At 41.3% G+C, this 20,816-nt stretch overlaps 1 protein-coding gene across 3 annotated transcripts in view; it reads right to left on the reverse strand.

The window, feature by feature from the left end:
• Positions 1-20,816, reverse strand: part of PIP5K1B (phosphatidylinositol-4-phosphate 5-kinase type 1 beta) — a 387,289-nt gene that overhangs the window by 180,496 nt on the left and 185,977 nt on the right. For all 3 annotated transcript variants that reach the window (XM_053702527.1, XM_053702529.1, XM_053702528.1), the window contains exon 4: positions 5,677-5,807. In XM_053702527.1, coding sequence (XP_053558502.1) covers positions 5,677-5,807 — 131 coding nt within the window. The remainder of the gene's footprint in view (positions 1-5,676; positions 5,808-20,816) is intronic.

Below are 20,816 nucleotides of genomic sequence, written 5' to 3' on the forward strand. Positions count from 1 at the left end.
TGCACGCTTGACTTTTCTTAGTTCATGGGCAGTTATTTTGCGCCTTGGTTTTTCCACACGCTTCTTGCGACCCTGTTGACTATTTTGAATGAAACGCTTGATTGTTCGATGATCACGCTTCAGAAGCTTTGCAATTTTAAGAGTGCTGCATCCCTCTGCAAGATATCTCACTATTTTTGACTTTTCTGAGCCTGTCAAGTCCTTCTTTTGACCCATTTTGCCAAAGGAAAGGAAGTTGCCTAATAATTATGCACACCTGATATAGGGTGTTGATGTCATTAGACCACACCCCTTCTCATTACAGAGATGCACATCACCTAATATGCTTAATTGGTAGTAGGCTTTCGAGCCTATACAGCTTGGAGTAAGACAACATGCATAAAGAGGATGATGTGGTCAAAATACTAATTTGCCTAATAATTCTGCACTCCCTGTATTGCTAATTTTGAAAAAAAAAAAAAAAAAGGGGTTTGGAAATAGCAAAGTGCTACTTGTATTTATTGCTCTATACCTTCCAAAAAAGCAAAGAACATGTAAACATTGGGTATTTCTAAACTCAGGACAAATTTAAGAAACTATTTAGCATGGTTGTTTTTTGGTGGTTGTAGATGTGTAACGGATTTTGGGGGTCAAAGTTAAAAAAACTGTGTTTTTTTTTTTCATTTTTTCATCATATTTTATAAAAAAAATTATAGTAAATTATAAGATATGATGAAAATAATGGTATCTTTAAAAAGACCATTTAATGGCGAATAAAACGGTATATAATATGTGTGGGTACAGTAAATGAGTAAGAGAAAATTCTAGCTAAACACAAACACTGCAGAAATGTAAAAATAGCCCTGGTCCTTAAAGGGACACTGAACCCAATTTTTTTTCTTTTGTGATTTGGGTAGAGCATGAAATTTTAAGCAACTTTCTAATTTACTCCTATTATCAATTGTTCTTTATTCTTTTGGTATCTTTATTTGAAATGCAAGAATGTAAGTTTAGATGCCGGCCCATTTTTGGTGACCAACCTAGGTTGTCCTTGCTGATTGGTGGATAAATTCATCCATCAATCAAAAACTGCTGTCCAGAGTACTGAACCAAGAAAAAAAGCTTAGATGCCTTATTTTTCATATAAAGATAGCAAGAGAACGAAGAAACATTGATAATAGGAGTACATTAGAAAGTTGCTTAAAATTGCATGCTCTATCTGAATCACGAAACAAAAATTTTGGGTTCAGTGTCCCTTTAAGGGTAAGAAATTGAAAAATGGCCTTGTCCTTAAAGGGACACTGAACCCACATTTTTCTATCGTGATTCAGATAGAGCATACAATTTTAAGCAACATTCTAATTTACTCCTATTATCAAATTCTTTTCATTCTCTTGGTATCTTTATTTGAAATGCAAGAATGTAAGTTTAGATGCCAGCCCATTTTTGGTGAACACACTGTGTTGTTCTTGCTGATTGGTGGGTAAATTCACCTACCAATAAACAAGTGCTTTCCATAGTTCTGAACCAAAAAAAATAGCTTAATTCAGACAGCATGATTCAGACAGAGCATGAAATTTTAAGCAACTTTCTAATTTACTCCTATTATCAATTTTTCTTCGTTCTCTTGCTATCTTTATTTTAAAAGCAGGAATGTAAATCTTAGCAGCCAGACCATTTTAGGATGAGCACCATGGATAGTGCTTGCTTATTAGAGGCTGGCATTTACTCACCAATAAGCAAGCATAACCCAGGTTCTCAACCAAAAATGGTCCGGCTCCTATGCATCACATTCCTGCTTTTTAAATAACGATAGCAAGAGAATGCCGAAAAATTGATAATAGGAGTAAATTAGAAAGTTGTTTTAAATTGCATGCTCTATCTGAATCATGAAAGAACAAATTTGGGTTTAGTGTCCCTTTAAGGGTTTAAGCAATAAGCAAGTGTGAATGAGCATGAAACATGCCTGCGTTGGAGTCTCCGCCATGCCCGCTTTTTTATGGATACTTTTGTTTTTTGTGTGTTGCTACAGTGTTTATTACATGCATTTAATGGATTTAATAAATGGTGGACATTTTAACTAATAGCCCAGTTATTTGTACTGCAGTGCGCTGAACTTTGTGGATTATTATAACAGTTGAAGCACATTGTTAAAAAGGATCAATCAACATATGGACTTTTAACCTTTGATGTTATCGCTAAACCCCAAAATTGCCATTTTGTTTGTCCTTAAATCTGTACATATGGTTTATAGATTACAAAATTGGAAGATAACAACAAGATAATGATTTTGTGCTGTTTTGGGGAGGTAATGATTTAGAGCTTTGTGATATTAATGACAGAAGAAGTTTAGGATTGTAATCACTTACAAACACATTGAAAATACCAGCTGATGGTCAGAAATAATTATCAACCAAAACCAAGATTGTGATCAACCCCTAAGGCCCCCTTGTATTAAAAGGCGAGCGGACGAGCTTCTCAACTCAACTATATCAGTACATATGTATTTATGTGTATATGTGTCTGTAAATACATATATATATATATACACATATAAATACATAAGTACATACATATAAACAGCAGGGGTTGTCAATCTCCCCAGTTATAAAAGTCGGGGGGATTGAGATATGCCACATAAAAGTTAACGTAATGGGTTAAGAAGCAGCGATTGTGCGAGTCTGCAGGCAAAGGCACTCCAAAGCTGCCATTGCAGCTTAATAAATGGAGCCCATAGGGGTATATTCTCATCATTTAAAAGAAGGATACAAACACCGAGATTTGCGGTAACAGGGGTGCGATGCTAGCGAGCCTTTTTTTTTAGCGCTCCCTTAAGACAACAATGGTATTACAGGTTTATTTAAACCCGGCGTTAGCCGCAAAAAGGTGAGCGTAGAGCAAAATTTAGCTCCACATCTCACCTCAATACCAGTGTTGCTTACGGTAGCGGTAAGTTGGCTAAACATGCTTGTGCACTATTTCCCCATAGGAAACAATGGGGCTGAGCAGGCTGAAAAAAAACCTAACACCTGCAAAAAAGCAGCATTCAGCTCCTAACGCAGCCCCATTGATTCCGATGGGGAAAGGAATTTTATGTCTACACCTAACACCCTAACATGAACCCCGAGTCTAAACACCCCTAATCTTAAACTTATTAACCCCTAATCTGCCGTCCCCGACATCGTTGCCACCTACATTATAATTATTAACCCCTACTCTGCTGCTCCGGACACCGCCGCCACCTACATTATCCCTATGAACCCCTAATCTGCTGCCCCCAACATCGCCGAACCCTACATTATATTTATTAACCCCTAATCTGCCCCCCCAAAGTCGCCACAACCTACCTACACTTATTAACCCCTAATCTGCCGTCGCCAACGTCGCCGCCACTATAATAAAGTTATTAACCCCTAAACCTAAGTCTAACCCTAACCCTAACACCCCCCTAATTTAAATATAATTTAAATAAAACTAAATAAAATTACTACAATTAAATAAATTATTCCTATTTAAAACTAAATATTTACCTATAAAATAAACCCTAAGCTAGCTACAATATAACTAATAGTTACATTGTATCTAGCTTAGGGTTTATTTTTATTTTACAGGCAACTTTGTATTTATTTTAACTAGGTACAATAGTTATTAAATAGTTATTAACTATTTAATAGCTACCTAGTTAAAATAAATACAAATTTACCTATAAAATAAATCCTAACCTCAATTACAATTAAACCTAACACTACACTATCATTAAATTAATTACATAAACTAACTACAATTAACTACAATTAAATTAAATAAACTAAAGTACGAAAAACAACAAACACTAAATTACAGAAAATAAAAAAATAATTACAATTTTTTTAAACTAATTACACCTAATCTTATCCCCCTAATAAAATAAAAAAGCCCCCCAAAGTAATAAAATTCCCTACCCTATACTAAATTACAAATAGCCCTTAAAAGGGCCTTTTGTGTGGGCATTGCCCCAAAGTAAAAGAAAAAAGACAATACCCCCCCAACATTAAAACCCACCACCCACACACCCAACCCTACTCTAAAACCCACCCAATCCCCCCTTAAAAAAAACCTTACACTACCCCCTTGAAGATCACCCTACCTTGAGACGTCTTCACCCAGCCGGGCACAATTGGACCTCCAGAGGGGCAGAAGTCTTCATCCGATCCGGGCAGAAGAGGTCCTCCAAGCGGCAGAAGTCTTCATCCAGACAGCATCTTCTATCTTCATCCATCCGGAGCGGAGCGGGTCCATCTTCAATCCAGCCAACACGGAGCATCCTCTTCAAATGAAGTCCAAGCGAAGAATGAAGGTTCCTTTAAATGACGTCATCCAAGATGGCGTCCCTTGAATTCCGATTGGCTGATAGGATTCTATTAGCCAATTGGAATTAAGGTAGGAAAAATCCTATTGGCTGATGCAATCAGCCAATAGGATTGAGGTTGCATTCTATTGGCTGATTAGAACAGCCAATAGAATGCAAGCTCAATCCTATTGGCTGATTGGATCAGCCAATAGGATTGAACTTCAATCCTATTGGCTGATTGGATCAGCCAATATGATTTTTCCTACCTTAAGTCCGCTTGGAGGACCTCTTCTGTCCGGATCGGATGAAGACTTCTGCCCCTCTGGAGGTCCACTTGTGCCCGGCTCGGTGAAGACGTCTCAAGGTAGGGTGATCTTCAAGGGAGTAGTGTTAGTTTTTTTTAAGGGGGGATTGGGTGGGTTTTAGAGTAGGGTTGGGTGTGTGGGTGGTGGGTTTTAATGTTGGGGGGGGTATTGTCTTTTTTTTACAGGTAAAAGAGCTGATTACTTTTGGGCAATGCCCTGCAAAAGGCCTTTTTAAGGGCTATTTGTAATTTAGTATAGGGTAGGGAATTTTATTATTTTGGGGGGCTTTTTTATTTTATTAGGGGGATTAGATTAGGTGTAATTAGTTTAAAATTGTAATTATTTTTTTATTTTCTGTAATTTAGTGGGGGGGTTTCCGTACTTTAGTTTATTTTATTTAATTGTAGTTAATTTAGTTAATTTATTTAATTATAGTGTAGTGTTAGGTGTAATTGTAACTTAGGTTAGGGTTTATTTTACAGGTAAATTTGTACTTATTTTAACTAGGTAGGTATTAAATAGTTAATAACTATTTAATAACTATTGTACCTAGTTAAAATAAATATGCCTCACCATACGCCCGTGGTTTGTGGCAGACACTGCACTAATTGGATAAAATGCAAGTCAATAGATAATTTAAAAAAAAGTCATGTGATCAGGGGGCTGTCAGAAAAGGATTAGATACATGGTAATCACTGAGGTAAAAAGTGTTTGAATATAACCATGTTGGTTATGCAAAACTGGGGAATGGGCAATAAAGGCATTATCTATCTTTTTAAACAACAACATTTTTGGAGTAGACTGTCTCTTTAATATAGGGAAATATGATAAAAAGTACAAAAAGGCTGCAGAAAGAAATAGAACTGGTCTAAAATTATAAACCTTACTTTGTAAAACATATGTGTTTATATGTATGTGTATATATATATATATATATAAACAATTATTTGTATTTATTTAAAAAATACGGTTTATATTACATTATATTTAATACATTTTGATAGCTTCCAGGGAGTGCTAGGTTTCTCTCTGTATGTATATCTGATGAGGTGACCTTCTTACCTTGGTAAAAAAACGCTTTCCACTACATAGAAGTCTTGCATAAGCACATCTCTGTCTGGCTTAGATGTAAGGTTCCCAACAGTGTAGCCTATCCCCAGTTGAATGGTGCCTTTAATAGCAGATGAAGCCGTCTGTAATGGGAAGATACATATATGAACTTTTATGTCATCTTTCAACAAGTAAGTTATTGTTACACACTGTAAGCAGTCTTTGTCCGGCGTACATTTTTATTTATTAGTTCCGCAAGAAAGGACTGAAATTTTATATCTGGGTTGATTATATTTGGCCAGTTTTGCCACACTTGGCAAAGGAATAAAGGGAAAGCTTGTGTCTAATTATCTTAAGGGGCAGCAACATCCCAGGTTTAATAATAAAAGACCTCTGGAAGGTTATGTGTGTATTTCTTTAGCTGAGCTGAATCTGAAATACAGAAGCTTGGATTCACTAAGAATCCCTTTCACTACAGATCCTATGCCATCCTATGAAGGAGAGTTGGGGAGGTATTTTATGCTTTGGTGAACTGGTTACACCAGATTACACAGATTCATTTACTATGATATTCAAGAGCACTGTATACAAATTATTTAGAGACATTTCACACTCTTTTCTTTCCTCCCTTAAAAAAGAATGGGAAATTGAATAAAAATAAAACATGTTTAAAACAAATATATAATAAACCAGAAACATCACAAACTGTTAACCTTAAAAACTTGTACATGTGATTTCCTTTCACATGCGGGTCAGGTGTTTGCATTGTACACATTTTCCACTTCCCCTCACTAAAATGCTGTAGCCAAATATTATGGTAAAAAGCATTGAAACAAAAAAGTGACCACACTATGTTTAGCAACGTTGGTGCATGAGTATACTGATGTAGTAGGTATCTATAGCTATGACCTTGTTGTGTCTTTAACAGCAGTATACATGTGAACCAAATATTTTTCTCCAACATAGGTGTGTCCGGTCCACGGCGTCATCCTTACTTGTGGGATATTCTCTTCCCCAACAGGAAATGGCAAAGAGCCCAGCAAAGCTGGTCACATGATCCCTCCTAGGCTCCGCCTACCCCAGTCATTCTCTTTGCCGTTGTACAGGCAACATCTCCACGGAGATGGCTTAGAGTTTTTTAGTGTTTAACTGTAGTTTTTATTATTCAATCAAGAGTTTGTTATTTTAAAATAGTGCTGGTATGTACTATTTACTCTGAAACAGAAAAGAGATGAAGATTTCTGTTTGTATGAGGAAAATGATTTTAGCAACCGTTACTAAAATCCATGGCTGTTCCACACAGGACTGTTGAGAGGAATTAACTTCAGTTGGGGGAACAGTGAGCAGTCTTTTGCTGCTTGAGGTATGACACATTCTAACAAGACGATGTAATGCTGGAAGCTGTCATTTTCCCTATGGGATCCGGTAAGCCATTTTTATTCACACAGTAAATAAGGGCTTCACAAGGGCTTATTAAGACTGTAGACATTTTCTGGGCTAAATCGATCATATTTACACATATTTAGCCTTGAGGAATCATTTAATCTGGGTATTTTTTGTAAAATAATATCGGCAGGCACTGTTTTAGACACTTTATTCTATTGGGGCTTTCCCTAATCATAGTCAGAGCCTCATTTTCGCGCCGGTATGGCGCACTTGGTTTTGAGAACAGCATGACATGCAGCTGCATGTGTGTGGAGCTCTGATACATAGAAAAGTCTTTCTGAAGGCATTATTTGGTATCGTATTCCCCTTTGGGCTTGGTTGGGTCTCAGCAAAGCAGATTCCAGGGACTGTAAAGGGGTTAAATATAAAAACGGCTCCGGTTCCGTTATTTTAAGGGTTAAAGCTTCCAAATTTGGTGTGCAATACTTTTAAGGCTTTAAGACACTGTGGTGAAATTTTGGTGAATTTTGAACAATTCCTTCATACTTTTTCGCAATTGCAGTAATAAAGTGTGTTCAGTTTAAAATTTAAAGTGACAGTAACGGTTTTATTTTAAAACGTTTTTTGTGCTTTGTTATCAAGTTTATGCCTGTTTAACATGTCTGAACTACCAGATAGATTGTGTTCTGACTGTGGGGAAGCCAAGGTTCCTTCTCATTTAAATAGATGTGATTTATGTCATAATAAATTTAGTAAAAATGATGCCCAAGATGATTCCTCAAGTGAGGGGAGTAAGCATGGTACTGCATCATCCCCTCCTTCGTCTACACCAGTTTTGCCCATACAGGAGGCCCCTAGTACATCTAGCGCGCCAATACTCCTTACTATGCAACAATTAACGGCTGTAATGGATAATTCTATCAAAAACATTTTAGCCAATATGCCCACTTATCAGCGAAAGCGTGACTGCTCTGTTTTAGAAAATACTGAAGAGCATGAGGCCGCTGATGATATTGTTTCTGAAGGGCCCCTACACCAGTCTGAGGGGGCCAGGGAGGTTTTGTCTGAGGGAGAAATTTCAGATTCAGGAAAAATTTCTCAACAAGCTGAACCTGATGTGATTACTTTTAAATTTAAGTTGGAACATCTCCGCGCTCTGCTTAAGGAGGTGTTATCCAATTTGGATGATTGTGATTATCTGGTCATTCCAGAAACACTATGTAAAATAGACAAGTTCCTAGAGGCCCCGGGACCCCCCAAAGCTTTTCCTATACTCAAGCGGGTGGCGTACATTGTTAATAAAGAATGGGACAGGCCCGGTGTACCTTTCGTACCTCCCCCCATATTTAAAAAATTGTTTCCTATAGTCGACCCCAGAAAGGACTTATGGCAGACAGTCCCCAAGGTCGAGGGGGCGGTTTCTACTCTAAACAAGCGCACCACTATACCCATAGAAGATAGTTGTGCTTTCCAAGATCCTATGGATAAAAAATTAGAAGGTTTGCTAAAAAAGATGTTTGTTCAGCAAGGTTACCTTCTACAACCAATTGCATGCATTGTCCCTGTCACTACAGCCGCGTGTTTCTGGTGCGATGAGCTAGAAAAGGCGATTATTAGTAATTCTTCTTCTTATGAGGAGATTATGGACAGAATTCGTGCTCTTAAATTGGCTAATTCTTTCACCCTAGACGCCACCTTGCAATTGGCTAGGTTAGCGGCGAAAAATTCTGGGTTTGCTATTGTGGCGCGCAGAGCGCTTTGGTTAAAATCTTGGTCAGCGGATGCGTCTTCCAAGAACAAATTGTTTGACATTCCTTTCAAGGGGAAAACACTGTTTGGCCCTGACTTGAAAGAGTTTATCTCTGATATCACTGGGGGCAAGGGCCACGCCCTTCCTCAGAATAGGTCTTTCAAGGCCAAAAATAAACCTAATTTTCGTCCCTTTCGCAGAAGCGGACCAGCCCCAAGTGCTACGTCCTCTAAGCAGGAGGGTAATACTTCTCAAGCCAATCCAGCCTGGAGACCAAGGCAAGGCTGGAACAAAGGAAAGCAGGCCAAGAAACCTGCCACTACTCCCAAGACAGCATGAGATGCGGGCCCCCGATCCGGGACCGGATTTGGTGGGGGGCAGACTCTCTCTCTTCACTCAGGCTTGGGCAAGAGATGTTCTGCATCCTTGGGCGCTAGAAATAGTCCTCCAAGGTTATCTTCTGGAAGTGATTCATCCTGTTCCATTAAAAGAACGAGGGATGGGGTTCTACTCCAATCTGTTCGTAGTTCCCAAAAAAGAGGGAACGTTCAGACCAATCTTAGATCTCAAGATCCTAAACAAGTTTCTCAAGGTTCCATCGTCCAAAATGGAAACCATTCGAACAATCCTTCCATCCAGAAAGGTCAATTCTTGACCACGGTGGATGTAAAGGATGCGTATCTACATATTCCTGTCCACAAGGAACATCATCGGTTCCTAAGGTTCGCATTCCTGGACAAGCATTACCAGTTCGTGGCGCTTCCTTTCGGATTAGCCACTGTTCCAAGGATTTTCACAAAGGTACTAGGGTCCCTTCTGGCGGGGCTAAGACCAAGGGGCATTGCTGTAGTACCTTACTTGGACGACATTCTGATTCAAGCGTCGTCCCTTCCTCAAGCAAAGGCTCACACGGACATAGTCCTGGCCTTTCTCAGATCTCACGGATGGTAAGTGAACGTGGAAAAGAGTTCTCTATCTCCGTCGACAAGAGTTCCCTTCTTGGGAACAATAATAGACTCCTTAGAAATGAGGATTTTTCTGACAGAGACCAGAAAAACAAAACTTCTAAACTCTTGTCGGATACTTCCTTCCGTTCCTCTTCCTTCCATAGCACAGTGCATGGAAGTGATAGGTTTGATGGTAGCGGCAATGGACATAGTTCCTTTTGCGCGCATTCATCTAAGACCATTTCAATTGTGTATGCTCAGTCAGTGGAATGGGGACTATACAGACTTGTCTCCGAAGATACAAGTAAATCAGAGGACCAGAGACTCACTCCATTGGTGGCTGTCCCTGGACAACCTGTCGCTAGGGGTGACCTCCCGCAGACCAGAGTGGGTCATTGTCACGACCGACGCCAGTCTGATGGGCTGGGGCGCGGTCTGGGGATCCCTGAAAGCTCAGGGTCTTTGGTCTCGGGAAGAATCTCTTCTACCGATAAATATTCTGGAACTGAGAGCGATATTCAATGCTCTCAAGGCTTGGCCTCAGCTAGCGAGGGCCAAGTTCATACGGTTTCAATCAGACAACATGACGACTGTTGCGTATATCAACCATCAGGGGGGAACAAGGAGTTCCCTGGCGATGGAAGAAGTGACCAAAATCATTCAATGGGCGGAGACTCGCTCCTGCCACCTGTCTGCAATCCACATCCCAGGAGTGGAAACTTGGGAAGCGGATTTTCTGATTCGTCAGACATTGCATCCGGGGGTGTGGGAACTCCATCCGGAAATCTTTGCCCAAATCACTCAACTGTGGGGCATTCCAGACATGGATCTGATGGCCTCTCGTCAGAACTTCAAGGTTCCTTGCTACGGGTCCAGATCCAGGGATCCCAAGGCGACTCTAGTAGATGCACTAGTAGCACCTTGGACCTTCAACCTAGCTTATGTATTCCCGCCGTTTCCTCTCATCCCCAGGCTGGTAGCCAGGATCAATCAGGAGAGGGCGTAGGTGATCTTGATAGCTCCTGCGTAACCACGCAGGACTTGGTAGGCAGATCTGGGGAATATGTCATCGGCTTCACCATGGAAGCTACCTTTGAGACGAGACCTTCTTGTTCAAGGTCCGTTCGAACATCCGAATCTGGTCCTACTCCAGCTGACTGCTTGGAGATTGAACGCTTGATCTTATCAAAGCGAGGGTTCTCAGATTCTGTTATTGATACTCTTGTTCAGGCCAGAAAGCCTGTAACTAGAAAAATTTACCACAAAATATGGAAAAAATATATCTGTTGGTGTGAATCTAAAGGATTCCCTTGGGACAAGGTAAAGATTCCTAGGATTCTATCCTTTCTTCAAGGAGGATTGGAGAAAGGATTATCTGCAAGTTCCTTGAAGGGACAGATTTCTGCCTTGTCTGTGTTACTTCACAAAGAGCTGGCAGCTGTGCCAGATGTTCAAGCCTTTGTTCAGGCTCTGGTTAGAATCAAGCCTGTTTACAAACCTTTGACTCCTCCTTGGAGTCTCAACTTAGTTCTTTCAGTTCTTCAGGGGGTTCCGTTTGAACCCTTACATTCCGTTGATATTAAGTTATTATCTTGGAAAGTTTTGTTTTTGGCTGCAATTTCTTCCGCTAGAAGAGTTTCAGAATTATCTGCTCTGCAGTGTTCTCCTCCTTATCTGGTGTTCCATGCAGATAAGGTGGTTTTACGTACTAAACCTGGTTTTCTTCCAAAAGTTGTTTCTAACAAAAACATTAACCAGGAGATAGTCGTGCCTTCTTTGGGTCCGAAACCAGTTTCGAAGAAGGAACGTTTGTTGCACAATTTGGATGTTGTTCGCGCTCTAAAATTCTATTTAGATGCTACAAAGGATTTTAGACAAACATCTTCCTTGTTTGTTGTTTATTCTGGTAACAGGAGAGGTCAAAAAGCAACTTCTACCTCTCTCTCTTTTTGGATTAAAAGCATCATCAGATTGGCTTACGAGACTGCCGGACGGCAGCCTCCTGAAAGAATCACAGCTCATTCCACTAGGGCTGTGGCTTCCACATGGGCCTTCAAGAACGAGGCTTCTGTTGATCAGATATGTAGGGCAGCGACTTGGTCTTCACTGCACACTTTTACCAAATTTTACAAGTTTGATACTTTTGCTTCTTCTGAGGCTATTTTTTGGGAGAAAGGTTTTGCAAGCCGTGGTGCCTTCCATTTAGGTGACCTGATTTGCTCCCTCCCTTCATCCGTGTCCTAAAGCTTTGGTATTGGTTCCCACAAGTAAGGATGACGCCGTGGACCGGACACACCTATGTTGGAGAAAACAGAATTTATGTTTACCTGATAAATTACTTTCTCCAACGGTGTGTCCGGTCCACGGCCCGCCCTGGTTTTTTAATCAGGTCTGATGATTTATTTTCTTTAACTACAGTCACCACGGTATCATATGGTTTCTCCTATGCAAATATTCCTCCTTAACGTCGGTCGAATGACTGGGGTAGGCGGAGCCTAGGAGGGATCATGTGACCAGCTTTGCTGGGCTCTTTGCCATTTCCTGTTGGGGAAGAGAATATCCCACAAGTAAGGATGACGCCGTGGACCGGACACACCGTTGGAGAAAGTAATTTATCAGGTAAACATAAATTCTGTTATTTCCATGTTTGAGTGAGAACTTGAACTCTTGAATGAACGTACAGTTTTCTACCTTTGTAATATCTTAATTCTTTGAACGTTATACAACAAATTAAAATGTCCCCAATAACTTTGATGCCACTATAAAAAATGGGTCTCCAGAAGCATTGCAAGCCCCGTCATATATCTGCAACAGTTACAAATGTTCATTAGTGTTGTTTTATTTTGTCTTGTTTAATCAAGGTTGTTTCAATTGTATTAACTAAGTGAATACTCTGTAAAAGTAACATACTACAGTCACAGAAGTTAACACACTGTACTTTATAAATAAAAAGAAAGAAAGAAACTCTAAAAATCTTAGTTACGGAATGCAAAGTGTTCTAATGATTTATTTTGCAAAAGGCATGTGATTATTATTCTCTATTTTAAGTCCAGAGTAATACATGGGATGCTTTGTACTGAATTTATTAAACTGAGATGAACTTGTTATGAATAAATGTTACATAATTCTATTGCTGCTTAACAGCTTAAAGGGACATCAAGCAAGTTTGGATAGAGACATAGGCCTCTATTTATCAAGCTGTCAACTTATCTGCATTCGACGGCACCAATACGCTCGCCTAAGATCGCCTAATATCGCCGACGCGGACCTGAATACGTTCTCCAAAATGATAAAAAAGCTGTCAAAAAGCTGCGCCCCAAGTACGGAGTGATGAGCAGCGAACTGTTGTTAACTAACAGTCATCGATCTCGCTGCTCTTCGGCTTTTATTAAGCTTTCTTGGTACCCTGTCAATAAACACCCACACTATACTATACTGTTTACCCCCTAAACCGCTGCTCCCGGACCCCGCCACAACTAAATAAATTGTTTAACCCCTAAACCGCCGCTCCCGGAGTCCACCGCCACCTACAATATACATATTAACCCCTAATCTTCCGCCCCCTATACAGCCACCACCTACATCATACTTATTAACCCCTATCCTGCTGCTCCCGGACCCCGCCGCAACTAAAGTGTTTAACCCCTAAACTGCCGCTCCCGGACCCCGCCGCCACCTACATTATATTTATTAACCCCTAATCTGCCCCCCCTACACCGCCGCTACCTACATTATATTTATTAACCCCTAATCTGCCCCCCCTACACCGCTGCCACCTACATTACATTTATTAACCCCTAATCTGCCCCCCTACACCGCCGCAACTATATTAAATGTATTAACCCCTAAACCTAAGTCTAACACTAGCCCTAACACCCCCTAACTTTAATATAATTTAGATAAATCTAAATAAATATTCCTAGCATTAAATAAATTATTCATATTTAAAACTAAATACTTACCTATAGAATAAACCCTAAGATAGCTACAATATAACTAATAGTTACATTGTAGCTATCTTAGGGTTTATTTTTATTTTACTGGCAACTTTGTATTTATTTTAACTAGATAGAATAGTTATTAAATAGTTATTAAGTATTTAATAACTTCCTAGTTAAAATAAATACAAAAGTACCTGTAAAATAAAACCTAACCTAAGTTACAATTACACCTAACATTACACTATAATTAAATGAATTACCTACATTAACTACAATGAAATAAAATTAAATAAAATTATCTAAAGTACAAAAAAAACAAACACTAAATTACAGAAAATAATAAAATAATTACAAGTTTTTTAAACTAATTACACCTAATCTAATCCCCCTAATAAAATAAAAAAGCCCCCCAAAATAATAAAAAGCCCTACCCTATACTAAATTATGAATAGCCCATAAAAGGGCCTTTTGCAGGGCATTGCCCCAAAGTAATCAGCTTTTTTACCTGTAAAAAAAAGTACAATACCCCCCACCAACATTAAAACCCACCACCCACAAAACCAACCCTACTCTAAAACCCACCCAATCCCCCCTTAATAAAACCTAACACTAACCCCTTGAAGATCACCCTACCTTGAGAAGTCTTCACCCAATCGGGCCGACGTCCTCCACGAATCCCGCCAGAAGTGGTCCTCCAGATGGGCAGAAGTGGTCCTCCAGATGGGCAGAAGTCTTCATCCAGGCAGCATCTTCTATCTTCATCCATCCAGCGCGGAGCGGGTCCATCTTCAAGACATCCGACGCGGAGCATCCTCTTCCAACGACATCCAACGACTGAATGACGGTTCCTTTAAATGACGTCATCCAAGATGGCGTCCCTTGAATTCCGATTGGCTGATTGAATTCTATCAGCCAATCGGAATTAAGGTAAAAAAAATCCTATTGGCTGATACAATCAGCCAATAGGATTGAGCTCACATTCTATTGGCTGATATGTACTCAACAAGTAGAAATAATAACGTCTATGACGTGTATTTAGGCCCCAATGTTATAACGATAGCTTAGCAAACATATGCAATGTTTTTCCTTTTTCAAACACTGGCACTTAGCCTAATTGCATGAGACCTTACTCATCCACTTGTAAGTCACTTGATGCCACGGCGGGCCCATCTCACGTACCTCTTGTAACAAGCAAACTTGTAGATCTGTTGTTTTAAGCTGGTCCTCCCCTCCGGGTGTAGGTGTGCAGGTATATCTGGAGATTCTCGGGAACCCGGTCCCACTCCTATCCCTTCCGCTCACCTCGAACTTGCTTCTCTGTTGGATCACTTCTGTTGTACTGAGCAGCAGCTGCGTGGCGTCATAAACGGGGGTGTGTGCTTACCATCCAATCCCAGAACGGTTTCTTCGACACAGTGTTAGCGTGGTGGAAAGCGGCATTTAACAGTAGCAAAAAATAGAACAGCCACCACGACTAGGATAAAACAAAACTTTTATTCCAAAACTTTTAAAAATTGTAGGACAGCAGTATCCAATAAAAACGGTTAGAGTGAACAGAGCAAAAATGGGCTTACGCGTTTCAGCATGAAGCCGTAATCATAGCCTGGTAATTTGCTGACACCCTCAAGTTTAAAAAGCACACTACAAGAGCTGATTGGGTATCTGAGTCACTCCTCCTTTAACCCTCTGTGCGATAGAGAATGTTAGACCACCAAAGAGAGGGGGAGATATTGATAAATTACTAGCTAAGAGGGAGGCCTTCTGGATGTTCAGATTGAGAACAAGACATCCAGAGGGCCTGAACTCAAAATATGATCTGATTAATTACTGGGAATAATTGCATCCCAGTTAATCGGGTCATGTTTGCCCCAAATCTAGCATTTTTATCTTTCTACTCGTCTATATTCCACCTTGTTATGAAATAGTCATACTAGTACTTGGCCATACTAATAAATATAGCCCAATCTGTAATAAATACATATGGTATTAAGGGGATGTTTGCATAACAAATGGTTGTTTTCATTTAGTAAATTGATCTATTAAATATATAGAGAGTTTAACAACTGTTTAAATTATGCACATTTGGGAAAATATAATTTCAAAGGCTCCATAGACTATGGAAGTTTTAACATGAATTAGGTGCCTATTGAATATTAATTTCCAACATAAACGCCAATACAAATACTAACACTATGTGGAAACAACCCAAATTATTCCTATAAGACGACATTGAGTCTCATTTATAGGGATTAGACCACTTAGAAATTTCTTTTCTTCTTTTTTGAAATTTCAATAAGGTACCACCCAGCATAAGAGTCCCATTGCAGAGAGAAATCAACAAAAACAGAATTTGATATTTTGGAACATCTGACATATGATTAGGAATCACAGACTATATACATAATAAGCAAATCAATGTAAATTAGTATAAGCTTTATCTGACATTGTTAGGCAAGGTTAACAGAGGGTTAAAGGAGGAGTGACTCAGATACCCAATCAGCTCTTGTAGTGTGCTTTTTAAACTTGAGGGTGTCAGCAAATTACCAGGCTATGATTACGGCTTCATGCTGAAACGCGTAAGCCCATTTTTGCTCTGCTCACTCTAACCGTTTTTATTGGATACTGCTGTCCTACAATTTTTAAAAGTTTTGGAATAAAAGTTTTGTTTTATCCTAGTCGTGGTGGCTGTTCTATTTTTTGCTAATATGTGTATATACACATATTAACACATAAATATATATGTATATAAGCATATACAGATATATTTACTGGGAACAAACAGTCCCCATGGAGCGCAATGTAAGGCACTTTTCAGTGCCATTTTTTTTCTTTCTAACACACCAAACCAGCCACTCTTAACCCCTAAAAAGGGCTTAGTGCCGTTTAACAATTTAATTGGTTTTATTTTCAAAAAGGAACAACACAATCTTTTTGGGGGACAGTTGGCTCACAATAAATTAGAGCTCCACTTGTAATCTAGCCCTTACTGTTTATGCTATTCAACAATATTGAATGGTCCTTTAAAATGGTAACAGTAAAGGTGCAGAATGTATTTGATGCAAAGTGACATTCAAAAACTGGTATATCTTATAATGCTATGCTTTGTTGTAACAAACAGAATTCTACATTTGTTTAGGACGTGAGGGCTGTAAATAACTTGTTATATATAGACATACTGTTTCCAACCTGAATGTAATGTTATAAAAATAAAAAATAGAAAAGTAGATACTCTAAATAAGTAGTGTCTAAAAGTCTAGGATATTACCCCTGAATATTTCTATGAATGTAATTTTAATGCCATTTTCACAGGTACTCGCTACTATTCAGTAGTGAGCTCATGCTTTTGTTTTCTCTGTCCCCTGTGGCATATTTAGGTTTTGTGCTGCCCTAAGCACTCAAAATTCTGCTGCCCCCCCCCCCAAAAAAAAAAGTTTTAGGCCTTGTTTTATATGGGTCAGTGTGTAAAAGGTTTTTTGTTTTTATTTCATAACAATTAAAAAGAAAATGGGCTAGCAAAACACTTGCATACAAGTGGGTTAAATTGTATGTATCTCATACATTTCATCTTAATTTTCTCCCTGAGAGAAGGGAGAGAGAAGAAGGGATGGACAGAAAAGGGAGGGAAAGGAAAGAAGGAAGGGAGAGAGAGAGAGAGAGAGAGAGAGAGAGAGAGAGAGAGAGAGAGAGAGAGAGAGAGAGAGAGAGAGAGAGAGAGAGAGAGAGAGAGAGAGAGAGAGAGAAATGTGGGGAGGAAGAGGAGAAAAGCGAGGAGGGAAAGAAAGGAGGGAAAGAAAGTAGTGAAAGAAGGGAGCAAGGGAGGGAGTTGAGAGAAAGAAGGGAGGGAAAGAAGGGAGGGAGTTGAGGGAGGGAGGGAATAAATTGAGGTAGGAAGGGAGTTGATGGAGGGAGGGAGGGAGGGAGGGAGGGAGAAAGGGAAAGAAGGGAGAGAGGAAGGGAGGGAAAGAAGAATACACTTTGAAACAATCACTGCCCTTTACATGCAACAACATACAGTAATTACCATTATTCAAGTAATGAAACTTTTTAAGTGTCCGTTTACTATTTACTCTGTGGGTTCATGAATGCAGAGAAAGCTAGCTATTAGTAGCTAACATACATTAGCGCTGAGAGTTTATGATTAGACATCACAACTGATCTAAACAGTGCACAGACACATCCAGTGTGTTAGTTACTAAGACCTGCAATAAGCACTGCTCGCAGACCCACCACAGCTGACAAGGGGAGGCAGCATATTGGCACAAGGTCTTCTCCTCCCGCCTCACCTTGTAAGCATATCCCCGGGCAAGTTTCTCACCAAGAACGCTTCCACTGCAAAAATGCTGGCGGCACTAAATGAAGCAACAGTTTAAAGGAGCACTGCCTGTGAAGAGCGACCTTAATCAGCGCACGTGCCTTGTCTTCTCTGTAAAAGCCTGCACTTTATCGCTCACTGTACTGTGTGCTGGCTTTTAGAGAGAGGATAGGGCAGATGTGCTGCCCCTACCAAATCCGCTGGCCTAGGCACCGGCCTTGTTGGCCTAGGCCATAATACACTCCTGTCTGTCCTTATTCACCAGGATGGTATCTGTTTGTCTTCACTTGCAGAGCAAGCTCCTCCCAGATAACTTGGACCCGCCTATGTTGAAATAAATTTTCTCAGCTCTTTTATGCAGACTTGCAGGTTTTAATATTAGCAGGGGAGGTCACAGTTGTTATTTTATGTAGATAACTTTTTAATATTTTTCCCCATCCTGGATAGCCATAAGTAGGATACAAAAGCTCCCCTGTTGTGTCTCTGGCCTGCAAGTGTCACAATGTTTCCCCTTTAAGGGTTCAGAATGTTTTACAGCAAGTACAATATCTAGACCTAGCACCTGGTTCTCGCAGCCTGTCAAAGGACAGAATTCAGGATATTATAGACAGCCCAAAACTAACTGCAAAATAAGACAATCATGGAAATTTTGAGAATGACAGGATTTTGCAGATTATGAATTTAAGGTTGTCATGGATACCAGGCTGCAAGGGTTAAACCCCTACCCCCCTATAACCTCACCCCTGTTGTTTCTCATTGGTTTTTGGCACTTCAGAGCAACCACAATCCCTGGAAGCTTTGGTTTGCTTGTCTTGTGAAAAGCTAGTGTATGACCAGGAAAACCCTCCTAGGCTGGCCGTGCCCCTAGAACTCCCGGTCGGCCGCCTCACAACGGACACCCGCATAACCCCTCTCAGGCTGTCCGAGCTCCTGGAACTCCCGGTCGGCCAAAGGACAGCAGGACACCCTCTAACTTTACCCCTGGTCGCTCCAGCAACCATGTGCCCCAGAGCTCCGCGATAGCAGACATCGTGGGGCCATTAGCTCGGCCCAGCCCCTCAGGGAAGAAATACATCCTTACGGTGGTTGACTATGCCACCCGATACCCAGAGGCAATCCCCTTGGTCAATATCCAGGCAGAGACCATAGCAGATGCGATGCTCTGGATATTCACCAGGGTAGGCTTCTCTCTGGAAGTGATTTCCGATCAGGGAACACAGTTCACTGCGGAAATCACTCAACAACTCTGGAAGTTGTGCGGGATTAAACCCCTGCACAGCGCCCCTTACCATCCCCAGACGAATGGGCTGTGTGACAAGTTTAACGGTACCCTAAAGCAACTGCTTTGGACGTTCTCGGCCACTCACAGGGACTGGGAAAAATTCCTGCCGCATCTCTTCTTTGCATATCGAGAGGTGCCTCAGGAATCCACAGTTTTTTCCCCCTTTGAACTACTGTATGGTCGAAAGGTTAGGGGCCCGTTAGATTTGGTACAAGCCCACTGGGAGGGAGCCACAGAGGGAGAAGAGCACTCTGTCGTGGGGTATGTACTCCAGCTCAGGGACCGGCTGCAGGACCTGGCTGCCCAGATATGTGAGAACCTTCAGGCCTCTCAGCACAAAAAGAAGCAATGGTATGATCGCAATGCCCATACCCGAACCCTGATAGTGGGGCAGAAGGTCCTCGCACTGAAGCCTGTCAAAACAGACAAGCTACAGGCCTCTTGGCAAGGACCCTACCGGGTTGTGGAACAACTGAACAACACCACATACCTGGTAGCGAAGTGTTCAGATGAAAGGATCCGTCGGACCTTTCATGTGAACATGTTGAAGGCATACATAGAAAGACCCAGAGATGTGGCCGCTATCTGTGCACCGGCAGTGGAGGACTCTGAAAGTCTTCCAATGCCGGAGCTGCCTGGACCTACTGACGCCCCCCAGGGGGTGGATGACATATCCCTAGATGACAGGTTAGAGCCCGGACAGAAAAGGCAGGTCCGGTGACTCCTAGAACAGAGAAGTGACATGTTCTCTACTGTCCCTGGGTTTACCACCACAGCCATCCACCGGGTGGAGACCCCAGGACAGACCCCCCTGCGACAGGCTGCCTACAGGGTCCCAAAGTCCGTCAGGGAAAGTATGCACCGGGAGCTCCGGGGAAGGTTGGACCTCGGTGTCATTGAACCATCAAACAGTTCCTGGGCCTCCCGGGTAGTATTAGTACCTAAGAAGGACAGAACTACCCGGTTCTGCGTTGACTACCGTAGACTCAACAACATGCCCGAATAGATGACCTGTTAGATCGAATCGCCCGGGGCCACTTCCTGACCACCCTCGACCTATGCAAGGGTTATTGGCAAATTCCCCTCGACCCTGAGTCCATCCCCAAGTCTGCCTTCATCACTCCCTTCGGCTTATACCAGTTTAAGGTCATGCCGTTTGGATTGAAGAACGCCCCAGCCACTTTCCAAAGAATGGTAGACCGCCTGTTAGATGGCCTCCAGGACTATGCCTGTGCATACCTGGATGACATCTCTATCTATAGCGAGACGTGGGAGGACCATCTGGTCTACCTAGGCGTCTTCTTAGATCGTCTTCGAGCCGCCGGACTAACCTTGAAGCCAGATAAGTGTACCATTGGGCGCTCGGAGGTTCAATACTTGGGCCACCAAGTCGGCTGCGGTAAGCAGCGACCCGAACCGGCCAAAGTCGAGGCAGTGGCTAACTGGCCCACCCCCAGGACCAAAACCCAAGTCCTTGCCTTTCTGGGTACTGCAGGTTTCTGACTGACCTGACCCGTAAACGACTTCCCCGACA

This window comes from Bombina bombina, chromosome 2, assembly GCF_027579735.1.
Source record: "Bombina bombina isolate aBomBom1 chromosome 2, aBomBom1.pri, whole genome shotgun sequence".
Classification (NCBI taxonomy): domain Eukaryota; kingdom Metazoa; phylum Chordata; class Amphibia; order Anura; family Bombinatoridae; genus Bombina; species Bombina bombina.